Source organism: Dama dama, chromosome 21 (genome assembly GCF_033118175.1).
Source record: "Dama dama isolate Ldn47 chromosome 21, ASM3311817v1, whole genome shotgun sequence".
Taxonomy (NCBI): Eukaryota; Metazoa; Chordata; class Mammalia; order Artiodactyla; family Cervidae; genus Dama; species Dama dama.
This window is the reverse complement of record NC_083701.1, coordinates 15691061-15706603: the sequence shown is the minus strand read 5'-3', so window position 1 is coordinate 15706603 and position 15543 is coordinate 15691061. Positions and strand designations below refer to the sequence as shown.

At 42.8% G+C, this 15543-nt stretch overlaps 1 protein-coding gene across 2 annotated transcripts in view; it reads right to left on the bottom strand.

Moving 5' to 3' along the window:
- Window positions 1-1851: 1851 nt before the first annotated feature.
- Window positions 1852-15543, bottom strand: part of WASHC5 (WASH complex subunit 5) — a 55757-nt gene continuing 42065 nt past the window's right edge. The window contains exons 21-29 of one of the 2 annotated variants that reach the window (XM_061123214.1): window positions 14944-15106; window positions 14455-14557; window positions 14287-14366; window positions 12003-12106; window positions 10686-10815; window positions 9147-9243; window positions 5303-5456; window positions 4126-4213; window positions 1852-2261 (exon numbers count right to left, since the gene is read on the bottom strand). In XM_061123214.1, the coding sequence (XP_060979197.1) occupies window positions 2205-2261; window positions 4126-4213; window positions 5303-5456; window positions 9147-9243; window positions 10686-10815; window positions 12003-12106; window positions 14287-14366; window positions 14455-14557; window positions 14944-15106 (976 nt within the window). In that variant the 3' untranslated portion in view covers window positions 1852-2204. The remainder of the gene's footprint in view (window positions 2262-4125; window positions 4214-5302; window positions 5457-9146; window positions 9244-10685; window positions 10816-12002; window positions 12107-14286; window positions 14367-14454; window positions 14558-14943; window positions 15107-15543) is intronic. The other variant, XR_009689510.1, reaches the window with a different exon arrangement.

Sequence of the window (15543 nt, the reverse complement as noted above, 5' to 3'; positions counted from 1 at the left end):
CATGATGTTTTTTGGTGCATCATGGGCACATATCCTTTAAACATATATATGCAAAATGCCAAGCTCTAATGATTTCAGGATTTAGTTTCTCCCGACTTTTCCTTGAGGTCCAGGTTGACATCAGTCTGTTTTCAATTTCAAGATGCCAAAAAAATTAAAAGGTTAACTTGCTTTCATTTTATTACAACCCAAAAGTGACTAATTCTAAATTATACAATGTATGGCTCAAAAACCAAGCACCCCACAACTGTACTTGGTATAGATGTACGTTTTCTACCCATAACTAATATTTTCCAAGGAGAGAGTTTAAACAGTTGTAAAGAAGTTCTCATACAAGTAACAATATTTTTGAATCCCTTGTGTTTCTATCAATTTTTTCCTCAGTTGAGGAAAATTTTCACTTTGCCTTGTTTTAGCAGTGTATGTGGGCTCATTTCTTGGTTTTGTGAAATTTCCGCCCTAATTAATCCTACACTTCTATTTTCTGGTTAAAAATACACTTTCTTAGAACTGGCCTTTTTATTAGCAGCTGTCTTTCTTTGCTAATAAAGAACTTCTTTGGGGGGGGAATTTTTCATGGAGAACTAAAAATCTCACTTCATGTAGTTACTGTGATTACAAATGAAAAAAGCAAGGGGCTTCCCAGGTGGCTCAGGGGTAAAGAACCCTCCTGCCAACACTGGAGACACAAGAGATGTGGTTCAATCCTTGGGTTGGGAAGATCCCCAGAGTAGAAGGTGGCAACCCACACTCCAGTATTTTTGCTTGGAAAATTTCATGGACAGAGGAGCCTGGTGGACTACAGTCCATGGGGTTGCAGAATTGGACACGACTGACCACACAAATATAAGGTAGTTTTGAGACACAGGATGGCCGTGGATTTCCTGGCTGAGCTCCCGTGTGCCAGCCTCCGTGGGTGAGACTCCCAGACTCCTTACATGCCGGGCAACAGTTCACCTTTAAAACTCCTCCCTGGGTGCTCACCAGGTTGGGCTGATGAAGCTCCCGCTTCCCTCTGCCGACTAGATGCTTTTTAAAAATCCTTTCTTCTATGATGGCGAAATAAAGCCTGTCATTTCTTTCTCTTCAGTATCTTAGGATTTGAGACTTTCTGACTAAAGAAATACCTTACCATAAATTCAGAATACTGAAGGGAACCAGAGGAAATCATTAGCCCTGATTTTACAGATGATGCTAGTAGGCTGCCCTGGGACAAAGTTTAACTAGTGGTGGAGTCGGGACTCACACTCTGCCTCCAAGTTAATGCTGCTTTTTCTGCACTTGCTAAATGACCGATAAGCTCCACATTTCAGATTTTTTTTGTTTCGCTTGTTCCTCTCCAGAGGACAGAGCTAACTACATGGTCAGAGTTAAAACGCCTTACTTACTCTTAGCCAAACTGTCACAGGAGGGTGGCCGCTCCCCTCTCAGGGTAATTTTCATGCAGAAGTCATTTAGGATTTTGGGGGAGTTAAAAGGTAATAATGGCTGTTATAAAATTAAGGGGGGGCATTGTGGGGACTTGGGGTGGGGCTCCTCAGGGGCTGTTGAGCAAGGAGCAGCTGAAGCTGGGGAGCCCTACAGAAGGGAGGCAGGAAACCCCTGAGGCATCTGGGTTGGAAGAGGACACAGCCATAGACAGGGGTAAACGGCCACGGTGCGTGGCCCGCGGACTGTGTGATCTCTACACCTGGGACCAGTCTCGCTGTCATCACGTGCCTGCCAGCCTGTCATGGACGTGACCAGGGACACAATATCGGACCTACCAGGCTCCTTTCTTACCTTCCAGGCAAGGTTTTTTGCTGGGTGAATATGTTGTTTTTGAATAACAGGCAGAAGAATGACTTCAGGTACTGGCAATACTATTTTACTGAAAATCTGGAGTTGCACAAATAGTTCTTTAGAACATAAAACTAAGGGGATTCATACATAACAATTATAGTCAGCATTTATAAGAGGCAGTATAAAAATGTGTTCTGCTTCTACATAATATAAATTGTATATAATACCATGATTTAAACAATATTAATTATATTAACTCGTTCGGTGCATACATCTTACTCAGAATGTCTGACGTTTCCCACAAGAAAGGGAAAAAAAGCAGTTCTCCGAGGTGGGTTTCTTTTCATTTCCAAGTTCATTTTAGTGACGGTGGGAAGATTTAAAGATAATCCTTTCATTGGAGAAGCAGAAGTCAAAAAAAGTTACAGGATTGTTCTGAACTCATCAAAAATGAAATTAGGCACGTGTGCTTCAGCAACCTAAAAAAATGCAAACAAAAGAGTTAACTGTTTCATTGTGTAAGAAGACCAAATTCATCAGTAGTCCCTGGTAATCTGTCCTAGACAAAAATAACATGGAGTGGCGTAGTTGTAAAATGAAAATGAAATGCAGAGTAACATGAATATATTAACATATGATACCTATTATATGCTATTATATTGGTATGGTATAAAAAAATTCAAAATTTTCCATATGAAAATTAAAGACAGGAAGACATCCTTTGGAGCAAGGTGAATCACTGGGAAATACTGGACCACTAATTGAAACCACCACCGTCTTTTTCCGGTATTTCTACCACTGATATTTAATTTCTTGGCACTGCGGACATCTGAAGGGGTGCAGGACAGTCCCTTCCCCAGCCCCTCCCCACCCTGCCCCTAGACGAGACAATCCCTTGGTTCTTCAAGGCACTTGGATCTACAAAAATGCACATGCCTCTGGGAAGTACTAAGATTAGTCTCAGGTCATCTCATAATTAACTAATGACTAACTAGGAAGAACAGGACATCTAGTGCTGGAAACTGGTAGTCTTTAAAAGCAATGTTTAATTTTTTTCTGACTATAAAGTTTGGTTGAGTTCAGTCTCTCAGTCATGTCCAACTCTTTGCAACCCCATGGACTGCAGCACGCCAGGCTTCCCTGTCCATCACCAACTCCCAGAGTTTACCCAAACTCATGTCCATTGAGTCGGTGATGCCATCCAACCAACTCATCCTCTGTCGTCCCCTTCTCCTCCCACCTTCAATCTTTCCCAGCATCAGGGTCTTTTCAAATGAGTCGGTTCTTCACATCAGGTGGCCAAAGGATTGGAGTTTCAGATCAGCCTCAGTCCTTCCAATGAATATTCAGGACTGATTTCCTTTAGGATGAACTGGTTAGATCTCCTTGTAGTCAGTCCAAGGGACTCAAGAGTTTCCTCCAACACCACATTTCAAAGCATTAATTCTTTGGCACCCAGCTTTCTTTATAGTCCAACTCTCACATCCATACATGACTAGTGGAAAAACCACAGCTTTGACTAGACAGACCTTTGTATCACTTGCTAATTCAAGGAAAATTAGAAAAATGGAGAGTATAAAAAGGAATAATCTCTGATCTTAATTCCCTAAAGAAAACTAAAAGTAATAATTATTTTGTATCATATTCTTGCAATTTATACACACACATACACTTAAAACTAAGATCACATAATCTTGTGTTCTTTACCTCTACTAAATTTTATGTCTTGAACATCCTTAAACACGTATCTTGGTGAACTCTTGTCATTTTTGGAAACCATGGCTGTACAACACTTCAACCATGGAGGGAACTTAGCCAAATGGGCTGCAGGAACAGGGTTATTGTGGAGATGAAGAAACAAACCACACGCTCATCCGCTACTCTGGCCTCTTAAGGAATTCTCTCCTGAAGTGCCCATCCTAACTCCTGAACAGGGTGAGCTGCAGACTGGAGGAGGGCATGGTAGAGGGTGAGAAGATGAGGAGGGAAGTTGTGTTCAGTCACGCCTTCTCACAAAGCACGGAAGGTGCAGAAGAGGGAGGAACATCTCTGAGCCGAGCCCTGGGGCAGAGCAGGCCGAGGGGCTCAAAGGTGTCCACAGGGAATGAGCTTCTGGACTTCATTCCTCATGAGTCCAGGGCCTTTCTTCAAACGATCTTCCTACAAAAAGGGCATTAATTTTTTTTTTGGTCACACTGTATGGTATGCGGAATCTTAGTCTCCCAACCAAGGATCTTAGTCTCCCAACCATGGCTCCTCCTGTCATAGAAGTGCAGTCTTAACCACTGGTTCTCCAGGGAGGCCCCAAACGGGCATCAATAGTGTTCTTTATCTACTGCTTACCCTCCGGGGTAGCTTTGTGTACCGAACATAATCCTCCAGAAACAGAAGGGCGCCTACAACATCGGCAGGCATTTCTGGTATCTTCTGGCTGCAACACAGAACAGTCTGGATCAATGAACTGCTTTTGTACGTAGACCCTTAGTCAAAACAGTGAAAGATTGAAAAAAAATGACATGACTAAATGAAGCCAAAGAAGAGACACATCTACAGAATCTCCTCTTGATTATTACATCAAGCCATATATTGCTGGCTGAACTTCAGCACACAGCCTGGAGGAGGGAATCGAAACTTCTCTGAATGGTCTACCTGGGTCTTTACGATGTGGCCCCTGCTGACCCTTTAGGGTAACAGAAGGAAACTCAGGACCCAGCATCCCCTGCAAATACATAACTTGTTCTATCCCAGAAAAGCCGCATTTGGGGCGGAGGAGAGGAAAACTAAAGGTTTATAAGCTTTGTATCAAGTAGGAGCTTCCGTGTTTCATTTGTTTGATTTCACACCAGGAACTCAGGCTGTGCTGACAGTGGGGTGGCTCCCTGACTCCCACTGAAGGGTGGAGCCGTCCCTGGGTAAGTGGCCCAGGGGGAGGACACGGGCCCACAGGTCTGAGCCCAGCACCCACGATGGCAGAGGGGCAGGCTCTACTGTCTTCCCCGTGGGGCTCGCTCATGGTGCTCATGACTCCTTCACAGTGGGTGCTCCCAGGGGACTCCCCGCGACTCCTCAGCGGTGTGACTAAGGATGGGCACGCCTTTAAGTGCCCCAAACAGGAGATGTGCCCCAACCTGCCGTACAGAGCAGGGTGAGCAGCCATTCCTGGCTCTGCTGCTGCTGCTAAGTCGCTTCAGTCGTGTCCGACTCTGTGTGACCCCGTAGACGGCAGCCCAGCAGGCTCCCCGTCCCTGGGATTCTCCAGGCAAGAACACTGGAGTGGGTTGCCATTTCCTTCTCCAGTGCATGAAAGTGAAAAGTGAAAGTGAAGTCGCTCAGTCGTGTCCAACTCATAGCGACCCCATGGACTGCAGCCCACCAGGCTCCTCCGTCCATGGGATTTTCCGGGCAAGAACACTGGAGTGGGGTGCCATCGCCTTCTCCGAACTCGCGGCTCTATGGGGGACAACAAGAGGAGGAATCTGGGACGAGAGGTCTCCACTTTGTCCCAGTTGGCCTCCCGTACCTTGTGCACTGCTCCACTGTGGAGCGGATGAACTGGCCGATCAGCGCCAGGAACTGCTCCGTGTACCGGGAGTGAAACTGCTTCAGCAGGGTGAGCAGCCCCAGCACCAGGGGCGGCCAGTCCACGGGGTCGGCGGGCTTTCGGCAGACCATCCCTGCGAGGACCGACAGACCACAGGTTACACCACCGCGGGGCGCGCTGGCCTTTTGCCACGTTCATTCAGGATGAATGTTCATGAATGTCAAGACGCCGGGGCCCACGTGATCTCTGGCAGATAATTATTTGGAGGGAATGACAATCCAGGACCACATTTCGAATTGGATCCAGGACTGGTGGAGGCTTCTAGTGCTCCGATGGATTCAACACCCTAGAGTGGGTGCTAATTTTTATAATTACCATCACTGTTTCTTTAGGATTTTGTAATTAATGGATGCAATGGTAGAAAGTATTATAGAGAGTAGTGTTTAAACGTATACATTACCATATGTAAAATAGACAGCTAATGGGAACCTGCGGTATAATACAGGCAGCTCATCGTGGTACTTTGTGATAACCTAGTGGGGTTGGGAGGAGGTTCGGGAGGGAGGGTCATATGTATACTTAGAGCTGATTCATGTTGTTGTATGGCAAAAGTCAACACAATATTGTAAAGCAATTATCCTCTAATTAAAAAGAAAAAAAAAGAGATAGATAAAATGTTACACAAGAAAAGAATGTGCAGAAGTCAGAACAGGAGAAGGAACTATGCCAAGTGAGTGAGTGAGTGCCAAAGCTGGCCTTGTCACTAAGGATTTCTGCCCCAATGTGGAGACCTTGACCTTCCTGAATGGCTGCCTGGGGAACAGGAGACAGAGCACAATGTTGGGGGAAAAACCCCACAAAGTTGGAAACTTTCATTGCTAGATTTCAAAGACTTATTATAAAGTTACAGTCATCAAGACAGCATTGGCATAAAGATAGGCAAACAGATCAATGGAACGGGCAAGAAAATACAGAAATAGTCATACCCTTAAAGGTTCAATTGAATTTACATGGATATCCACACAATTTAATGGAGAAAGAGAACTCTTCTCAATAACTGATGCTAAAAATAGATATCTTTATGGGGAAAAAAAAATGAACCTTGAGCCCTATTTTGCATAAAAAGTAATTTGAAATAGATCATAGAGACCTCAATGTAAAAGCTACAAGTACAAAGTTTCTAGAAAAAAAAAAAAAATAGGACAATCTGTGCCCTTGGGATAGGCAAAGATATCTTAGAGGATAGAAAGGGCTAGTGATACAGGAAAAAAATGGATAAATTGGACATCATCAGCAATAAAAACTTCTGCTCATTAAGGTCACAAGTAAGAAAATGAATAGGTAAACCATTTTGTGAGAAAAAAAATTTATAGCATGTCCATCAAAAAAAGGACTTGTATCCATAAAATAAATAACTCCTACAACTCAGTGATAAAAAAGCTATCAACTCAATTTAAAAACAGGCAAAAGACTTGAACAGACACTTAGCAAAGAAAGATAAACAAACAAAAAATATACAAAGAACGGCCAAAAAGCATTTGAAAAAGTGCTCAACATCATAACTCATCAGGGAAAGGCAAGTTAAAACTATGAGATACCCTACATACCCATTATAATGTTTAAAAAGACTGAGATGGCCAAATGATGGTAAGTTGTGAAAATGGTACAACCACTTTGGGAAAAGGATTGGCAGTTGATTAGAAAGTTAAACTGACAGACCCCCACGTTTGGGTTCTTGTGAAGACTGGGAAAACTTATTTAAGATGCCAAAACAAGCTATCTTGATTTACATAACCTAGGCCTTGGCAATTCCAAATTACTCAATGCCCACTGTAAAAGACACTAGCCGTACTCAGAACATGAAGAGAGAATCCTTCCAAGGTAGACAGCAAAGGGGATGTTTACAACAAAGACTTCTCTGAATGCAGCACCACAGAGATTCCTTTTTAAAAGCCTGACCAAAGCAGGTGTGCATTTCTTAGATCAGTCTTGAGAACAATGCTCACCAGGTTTATAGAAAAGCTTTCAGGGTACACTACATGCTGACGCTCCTTCCTCAGTCTGCTTTTTCTTTAATTTGATCCCCAACTCAACACACTGACCTGATTTATGAAAAGGACTGCAGTCAGGCACAGCAACTTTCTAAGACACGTCACAGTTTTATTTCAAGATCTGGGAATTCTGTGGCATAGTGACATGCTTCTCATAAGCAGCTGTACAACCAAGGAGCCTGGCCTTAACCACATGCAATGGAATGGTAACAGAGGATGAGACCAGTGAGCAAAAAGTCTTAATGAAAACAAGGTGTCTTCATGTGCTGAGAACGCCTTATTACAAAGAAGCATACATTCTTATTTAGTCATAAGAGAGGGAGGTCATGGATCTCTCATTCTTGAGATGAACCTTTCAGTCCATCTTGGGATAGTTCTTTACACTGATTCTGACCAACATCCAGAAAAGAATTTAGCATCAGGTAAGCACTTGCTCTGTGAGAGGTACCATCACAGCTATTTTGAAATTCTAATTGGCCCACAAGTTTAAGTATCTTGGCCAAAGTCACACAGGTGGTTAAGTTGTGAAGTCAGAATTCAAACACACAATTGTTCCCTCCATCCTACAGCCAAGGTTTACTGGGTGCCACCATGCCCTGAATTGGAGAAGGAAACGACAGACCACCCATTCTAGTATTCTTGCTGGCGGAATCCCATGGACAGAGGAGACTGGTGGGTCACTGTCCATGGGGTCACAAAGAGCTGCACACGACTAAGTGCCTGGGCTTCCCTGGTGGCTCAGATGGTAAAGATCCGCCTGCAAGGAAGGAGACCTGGGTTCGATCCCTGGGTTGGGAAGATCCCCTGGAGAAGGGAAGGGCAACCCACTCCAGTATGCTTCCTTGGAAATCGATGGACAGAGACTATAGTCCACGGGGTCGCAGAGAGTTGGACACGACTGAGTGGCCGATGCTGAGTGACTGAGCACCATGCCCTGCCTTCTGTGGCTGTGACAAATATTGATATGGGGGCTGTGTCTGGAATAAAGGAATGTTTTTGAATGAGGGAATTAAAAACCTTAAGGAGAATCCAAATCTTTATCCTAAAAAACTTTTGAAATAGGAAGGGAAATACTTCAAAGAAGAAATACATTTTGGAATTGTTGGTTAAAAAAAGTATATGGTTACATTTATAGAAAATACTTCTAAGTAAATTAAACTCTATAGCAGACTTTGAAAACCTCTACTTAGATATAAAGTTTGGAGACAGAGGAAATACCTGGGAATCTTATAAAAGTGTTTAAGATAAAGTCAATGACACACAAAAAAATTGGGTTATAATGCTGGATAAGGACAAATATACTGATAGCCTTTAATAACTATTGTTTGTATCAAGTATTTTCAAAACTAAAGTAACAGATATCCCAGGGTAAAGTACCAGAGGATTAGTCTCCTCTCTGTAACTATATTGTTACTCTTCATATCTAAGCTCCACAGTAAGCACATGACACTTACTGAAAGAATAGGACATTAACCAAAAGAAGTTTCTTTCCCACCAAAATCAGCTCCTTTAAAGAAAAGAGAGAAGTAAAGGTCCCACACATTTTACAAGTTGTACAATCAACCACTGTAAATTAAAGATGAATTATACTTGGTTGATATTAAATCCACTGTCTTCATATTTCAGAGGCCCAAGGACATGGATTTTTATAAACATGCGATTATCAAGAAAGACCTCATACGTGACACAGCATTCTCTACCTAGAGTTGTTTGGTTAGATGTTAATCTACCACCATTGTTCCTTATTGTAAAGAATAAATGTCATAAAGTACCTAGATTTTTGTTGTACTGAAGTTTTGGCAGCTGGGCGATCAAAAACAGAAAGTTGACCACTGGGAAGTAGGGTAAGCGCTTTGTCGTTATGTAAATCTGGAAAGAGAAAGAACACAGTTTCAAATGGAAAGCTGCCACTTAATTTCAGTTTGCTCTTCTGACTACTGAAAACTAGGGTGGTTCCATTAATTCGCGCCTTCAGAGTTGTATTTAACACCACTGACCCCCTCTCCCTCCAAACACAGACATCTACTTGACAAGCAGCCCTCTTGGGAAAGGAACAATTTTGCTTAGAGATTAGCAGTTACTCCCCCCTACCCCCAATCTTCTTTTTCTCCCTCCAATCCTCTTAATGTTGGTTACAAAATGGGGGCAGGGGGGAGGAAGATGAGCAAGAAAGTCAAGGCCAAGCTGGAAGGAGGGCAAAGAGAGGGAAAGAGGAAAGAGGCAGAAAGAAAGAAAGAAGATCCACACAGCAGTGCATGGCTCTGCATAAGGAGAAAGCAAGCAGGGGTCCCACTGTCCGTTTCCTCTTCCCTGGGCAATGCCACAGAGCAGTCTCCGGCCCAGTTCACGAGGCAGAAAGCACAGTCAGGCCACACCCAGCCATCTTCCCCCTCCCAGTCGTCCTGATTCCCTGGGAGGCAGGGGGGCATCCTGGCCAGCAGCACCAGCTCTGGTCAGACAGCCTGGCTCCATCGCTGGCTACTGTGGGGCCCTGGGAATTATCAACCTCTGAGCCTCAGGTTCCTCTCCCAACAAGGGCACATTTCATGAGGCTGCTGTGAGATTAAGTGAGAGCACCTATGGTCAGGGTTAACACAGTGCTTGGCACATAGTAAAACGTAAGGTGCTATTTATGTTCATAATCTTACCTCAAACCCAGGTGATCATACAGATTTCAGAATTTCATATTACAAAAAAGATTTTAGGTAGGCAATACAGTCTAAGGTAACAGACTATAAGCAAAGTTATCTGTATTTCTGCAAAAACATGACAAGTCACAGGAGTATAAACAGCCTCAAGTCAGCCTGGGACAGGTTCTGGCACTACATGCAAACTGGCACTAAGTTGTGAAAAATGCCTGCAGTTCTCAGAGGTTTATGGAGATCAGAAACAGCAGAAGAGAGCCTGTCTCCCCAGATTCTGACTGTGATTACTGTCAGCCAAGGAAGGAAGGGTCTTTGGGCAAGAAGGATCAAGGCCACCATTTAGGAGCAGTTCAAATACCAAACCCCAGAGAAACCTAAACCTCATCTCTTACTGATATAGCACTTGTCACTCATTCTGACAAACACTGTTACCACTTGACTCCCACAGCCCTGAGTCAGGCAGGGCAGGCGTGATCATCTTCACATTACACGTGGGGAATGGGAACCCAGAAAGGGCGGAGGATCACGAGAACGGAGGTTCTGGGATTGGAACCAGGGTCTTCCAATATCAGACGGAGCACAGGGATCTGCTACCTGGGCCAGACGGCCTTCGGTCCCACCCTGTCTCCCACCACACCATTATATTACATGTTGGTAGTCATGAACCTTGTTCAGTGGGTTGTGGATGCCAGCTGCCTCCAGGTAGGCCGTGATTTCATACAAGAGGGTGTTCTCTTCTTTGGGGTAAGGAAGTGAGGGGTCCTGATAGTGGGCTTCGATATCTGCTAGGAGAGCCCTGAATGAAGGAAAACAACAACAGGGATAAACGTTAGCGATAAACTGAATACAGACAACAGTTAACACAAGGTGTGATATAATCTTCCAGAGATTCAGTGTCCTCATCTGTAAAACAAGGGCTTGCTCCCTTCGAATTCCCAATTTCCATACCTGTGATTGGTGATAAACGGGAAATCTGAACTTGAATTATGTTTTCTTTTAGAGTTCACCCAAATCAACTGCTTTCACCACTTAAATTTTTATGAGCTGACTGAACTAGTTTCAATACCTACTTTGTCAAAAGCACACTGACTTTGAGACCAAGAAGCGTGGGTTATTTATCTTTAAGCAGGAGGCTCAAAATGAGAGCAAGCTGCTGGTCAGGTGGAGAGTGTGACTGGATGCTAGGATATGTGTCCACAGCCATGCCTGGTCATCAAGGTGCTTCTAACTCCCCTCAGGAGAATCAGTGATTCAGTTCTGTGGAAAGCCAAGAATGGATTTTGGTGATAATTGCTTTCTCAGTCTGGCCAAGAATCTAGCAAATTATCTGATGTGTATTAAGTGATCAATACATGTTGGCTGAAATGATTCCATTAAAAAAAAAGAGACCAAGAGACAATACTGAAGCAAGAGGCTTCTGAAGATAAATTTGATTGCCTATGGGAAGGAAGCCTATATTCAGAGAGCCTTCTTACTCAAAAAGGACTTAAGAGAGTAGGTGCCTGCATGCACGCTCAGTCGCTTCAGTACTGTCTGACTCTTTGCGACCCTGACTGTAGCCCACCAGACTTCTCTGTCCATGGGATTCTCCAGGCGAGAATACTGGAGTAGGCTGCCATGCCTTCCTCCAGAGGATCTTCCTGACATAGGAACTGGACCCAGGTCTCCTGCCTTGCAGGCAGATTCTTTACCACTCAGCCACCTAGATACTGAATGTATAAAACCGATAACTAATGAGAACCTACTATGGAGCACAGGAACTCTATTCAATGCTCTGTGGTGACCTAAATGGGAAAGAAAGCCAAAAAAGAGGGGCTATAGGTATGACGTGCAGCTGATTCACCATGCTGCAGGAGAAACTAACACAACATTGTAAAGCAACTGTACTCCAATTAAAAAAAAAAGTATGTATTGAAGACACTGGGATGCTAACTGATGAACAATCTAGGCCCAGAGGTGGTTGTTTCAAATGCCAGCGCTTACTTATTGAGATTCTCCAGAGCAGCTGCCAGGTGTTTGGAGTCAAACCGACAAGAATAATTTAATTCATTGGCGATCTGTTGCCTCAGAATCTGCATCTGCCCAACCTGTGAACAAGCAAGAGAAAGAACAGGGAAAAGCTGATGAACAAAAAGATGACAAGCTTTTATTGAAAGGTTCACAACATTCTGCAGAAAAATTCAAGGATTTCCTGGACTGGTTTCATGCCTAAGACCAACATCACCCCTGATGGAGCACAAGGGACCCTTAAAGAAATGTCTGCAGAGATTCTGTATGCCAACCTCAACAGAACCCTGGAGTCTAATAGTGAACCTAATAGTCTAAAAGTGAACCACTAATGTTCCTATTGTCCGTGGATTAAAGGTATGTGTTCTGAAGCTCTATTTCAGATCTTTAGAATAAGTTCTCATGTTCAGTAACCACTAATGAGAAGCCCTACTTTCTTTATCTGTCTTAAATTGAACTTTCTCAAGCCCTAAGGGTGCCATTTCACTCTAACATTTCGTCAGTATCAGTCTGTCTACATCCCTCAGGATTACAGATCGTGAAATAATCTAGGTGATAAAATAACCTACATACAGTCTTCCAAGAAGGCCCTTCTAACAATGATAACCCTGAAACCAGGGGTTCTTCATGTTTTGTTGGCACTTTGGACATCTGTAGGACGCTGGAGACGCCTATGGATGCTGTCTCAGAATGGTTCTTTTGAATGTATGAAATAAAACATACAGGATAACAATGGAAGCCAATTATAACAAAATGTAATTCTCAAGCAATTAACATAACAAATTTGTTATAACTTGCTTCTCTTGTCATCCTGGCTTACGGCATGTCAGACCTATATAACAAAGAGGCCATCTAGCAGAACCAAAGGCTTCTATTCAATTTAAGTTTCCAAATTAGAACTAGAACTCAATGAAATGATGAGAAATATACTGTGAATTGGGCTGAGACACCAACAATTCCTGTCTCAATGAGCAACTTACATAATTGGGAACAGAGAACAGGACTAGTCCAAATTCTGTGAGTAGTCTAGACTTGTCCTTTGGTATCTGATACTTTTAACCATCAGTCAGTTTTCCACCAGGACATCTATTCTTTCCTACTGTACTGTGAGTAGGCTTTCCAGGGAGACAGCCAGCTTCCTTGAACTCTGTCTTACAGCAACTGACATAAGGGTGTTCAACAAAGGGTTATTTAATGTTAACATTAATGGTATTTAATGTCTCAGATTACCAAGTGATGAGAGAAGGATATGCAAAAGATACAAGGTGTCTCTGGAAGCCAACGCCACAGTGTAAAGGCAGATGCGTGGATTCTAAAGCAAGCTGGATTTCCATCCGACAAATTATAGGCACACCTTGGAAATACTGAGTTTGGCTCCAGATCACCATAACAAAGCAAATATTGCAATAAAGTGAGTCACATGAATTTTCTGGTTTTCCAGTGCATATAAAAGTTATGTTTACATTATATTGTAGTTTGTTAAGTGTATAAAAGCATTATGTCTAAAAAATAATTTAAAAATACTCTATTGCCAAAAAAGCTGGCCATCCTTCAGAGTCAGAGTGGTAACAAAGGTCACTGATCACAGATCACTGTCACAAATATAACAATAATGAAAAAATTTGTAGTATTGCAAGAATTCCTGAAGTGTGACACAAAGTGAGCAAAAATTGTTGGAAAAATGGTGGTGACAGACTTGCTCGACACAGGGTTGTCACAAATTTTCAATCTGTCCAAAATGCAATACCTGCAAAGTGCAGTAAAGCGAAGTACAATAAGATGACGTGTACCTGTAATCTCCCCATCTTACTTTTTCACTCATTTCCAAAGACACGTTCTAGTCACAGTGTAAGGATAACATGTCCAAAGGAACCTGGCTCTCTAGTTTTTGAGCAGATACTTAACAACTCTAAAGGCTGAGATTAGGGCAGCAAACTGATAACAGTTCATTAATTAACTTGTCACATGAGGACAGAGGATGACCAAGGAAGGAAAACTCCTATTTCCTTGAGTGAAAGCACCTTTTGCTAAAAGGCATTTCAAAATGAGTTTTTGTCAGTGAAAGAAGCACAATAAATGGGCCAATGAAAAGAACTGTCAAGAACAGCCAAAGAACAGAGCCATTTAGAAATAATGATAAAACTGAAGTGGTGTATTTTTGGTTTGATGGCCAAAGAAAAAGAGTGGCTTTCTTGGGGGTAACCAAGTTACAAGAAATTAATAATGAAAAAGCCATAGCATTGCCTCTCTCACAACATACCTTCATGATAGCCTCGAGATAAGCAGTCCAAATCTTCTGGGTTTTGGCAATGGCGGAAAAATAAATTTTATTCGAATTTGCTGAAAGGTTAAAATATGAGTTTCTATTTAGTAAATTTGGAAAGGCTACAGTGTTCACTCTACCTCAGGCTCATTTTAGAACACTTACCTACAATACTTTTTAGGGGGCTGACGGCATTCATTAGGGTTTTTAAAGTCTCCTGCACAGTTCTGTCTCGCAAGATAATTTTCTGAAACATGCTGAGGAAATTCTAAAACGAGAAGGCATGATCAAAGAACCAAATATAATGAATAAAATGAAGAAACGCTCCAGTTAACTCAAAGGCGACACAAAGCCTCATTCACACAAAGCTACAAATAAGAGGACAGGGAAGACACAACTTCCGGTTCCCATCAGAAACATGCCCTGCTGGGAGGAGTTGCTGGTTTCTAAGGTGAAATTCACAAAAACTGTTTACCCATAAAAATACTATGCTGGCCAAAGAGATTCTAGTTTATTCTCAGTTCTTCTCTATTTAGCAGGAGTTATATAAATATGCCTGATGTCAGTGTAGGAAAGTATGAAAGAAAGGCTAAACCATCTACTCCCTTCTTCCCCAGGATAGCAGAACACACACTCGGACACCCAAGGGCTTACCTGTAACTCTTTCACAATCATAAAGCACAGAAGCCTGTCTAACCCATTCAGACCAAAAGTCCCCAAGGTGTTTTGGATTTCTGAGAAAAGGCGGCTGCTGGTCACTTCTTGATGGGTTTTCATATCATACCAAGTGTTCAGCTGGTCAATGTGACATGTCATTCTAAAACATAAACAAAAAAACCTCAAAACCCAAAAGCAGCTCAGAATTCACCCTGAAAGGATGAGGGATACAATAGGATTTGGGGCATCAGATAGGAAGAACAATGGTTTCATGATCTGTGCTTTAATAATCCCTGCATCTGGGCACCCAAGACATCTCACGGTGAATGTCCAATGGGCCAGGAAGGCAAAATTCAGTTAAGTCACTTCCTGCCCTTGCTATGTCACCAGTTTGAATGATACATTTCCACTGGGTTGGGTAGTGGAGTCATATCGCAAGGACAAGGCTAGGTTCAGTCATCAGGCTGGACGACTTCAGAGCCGCATTGCCTCTCTGGAGGGGCTTTCTGTAAAAATCCAGAGACTGGGAACAAAACAGTGTCTTGTCCCATTTCTACTTTGGTAAGAAAGGAACTTTGAATCCTTGCACGTTGATGT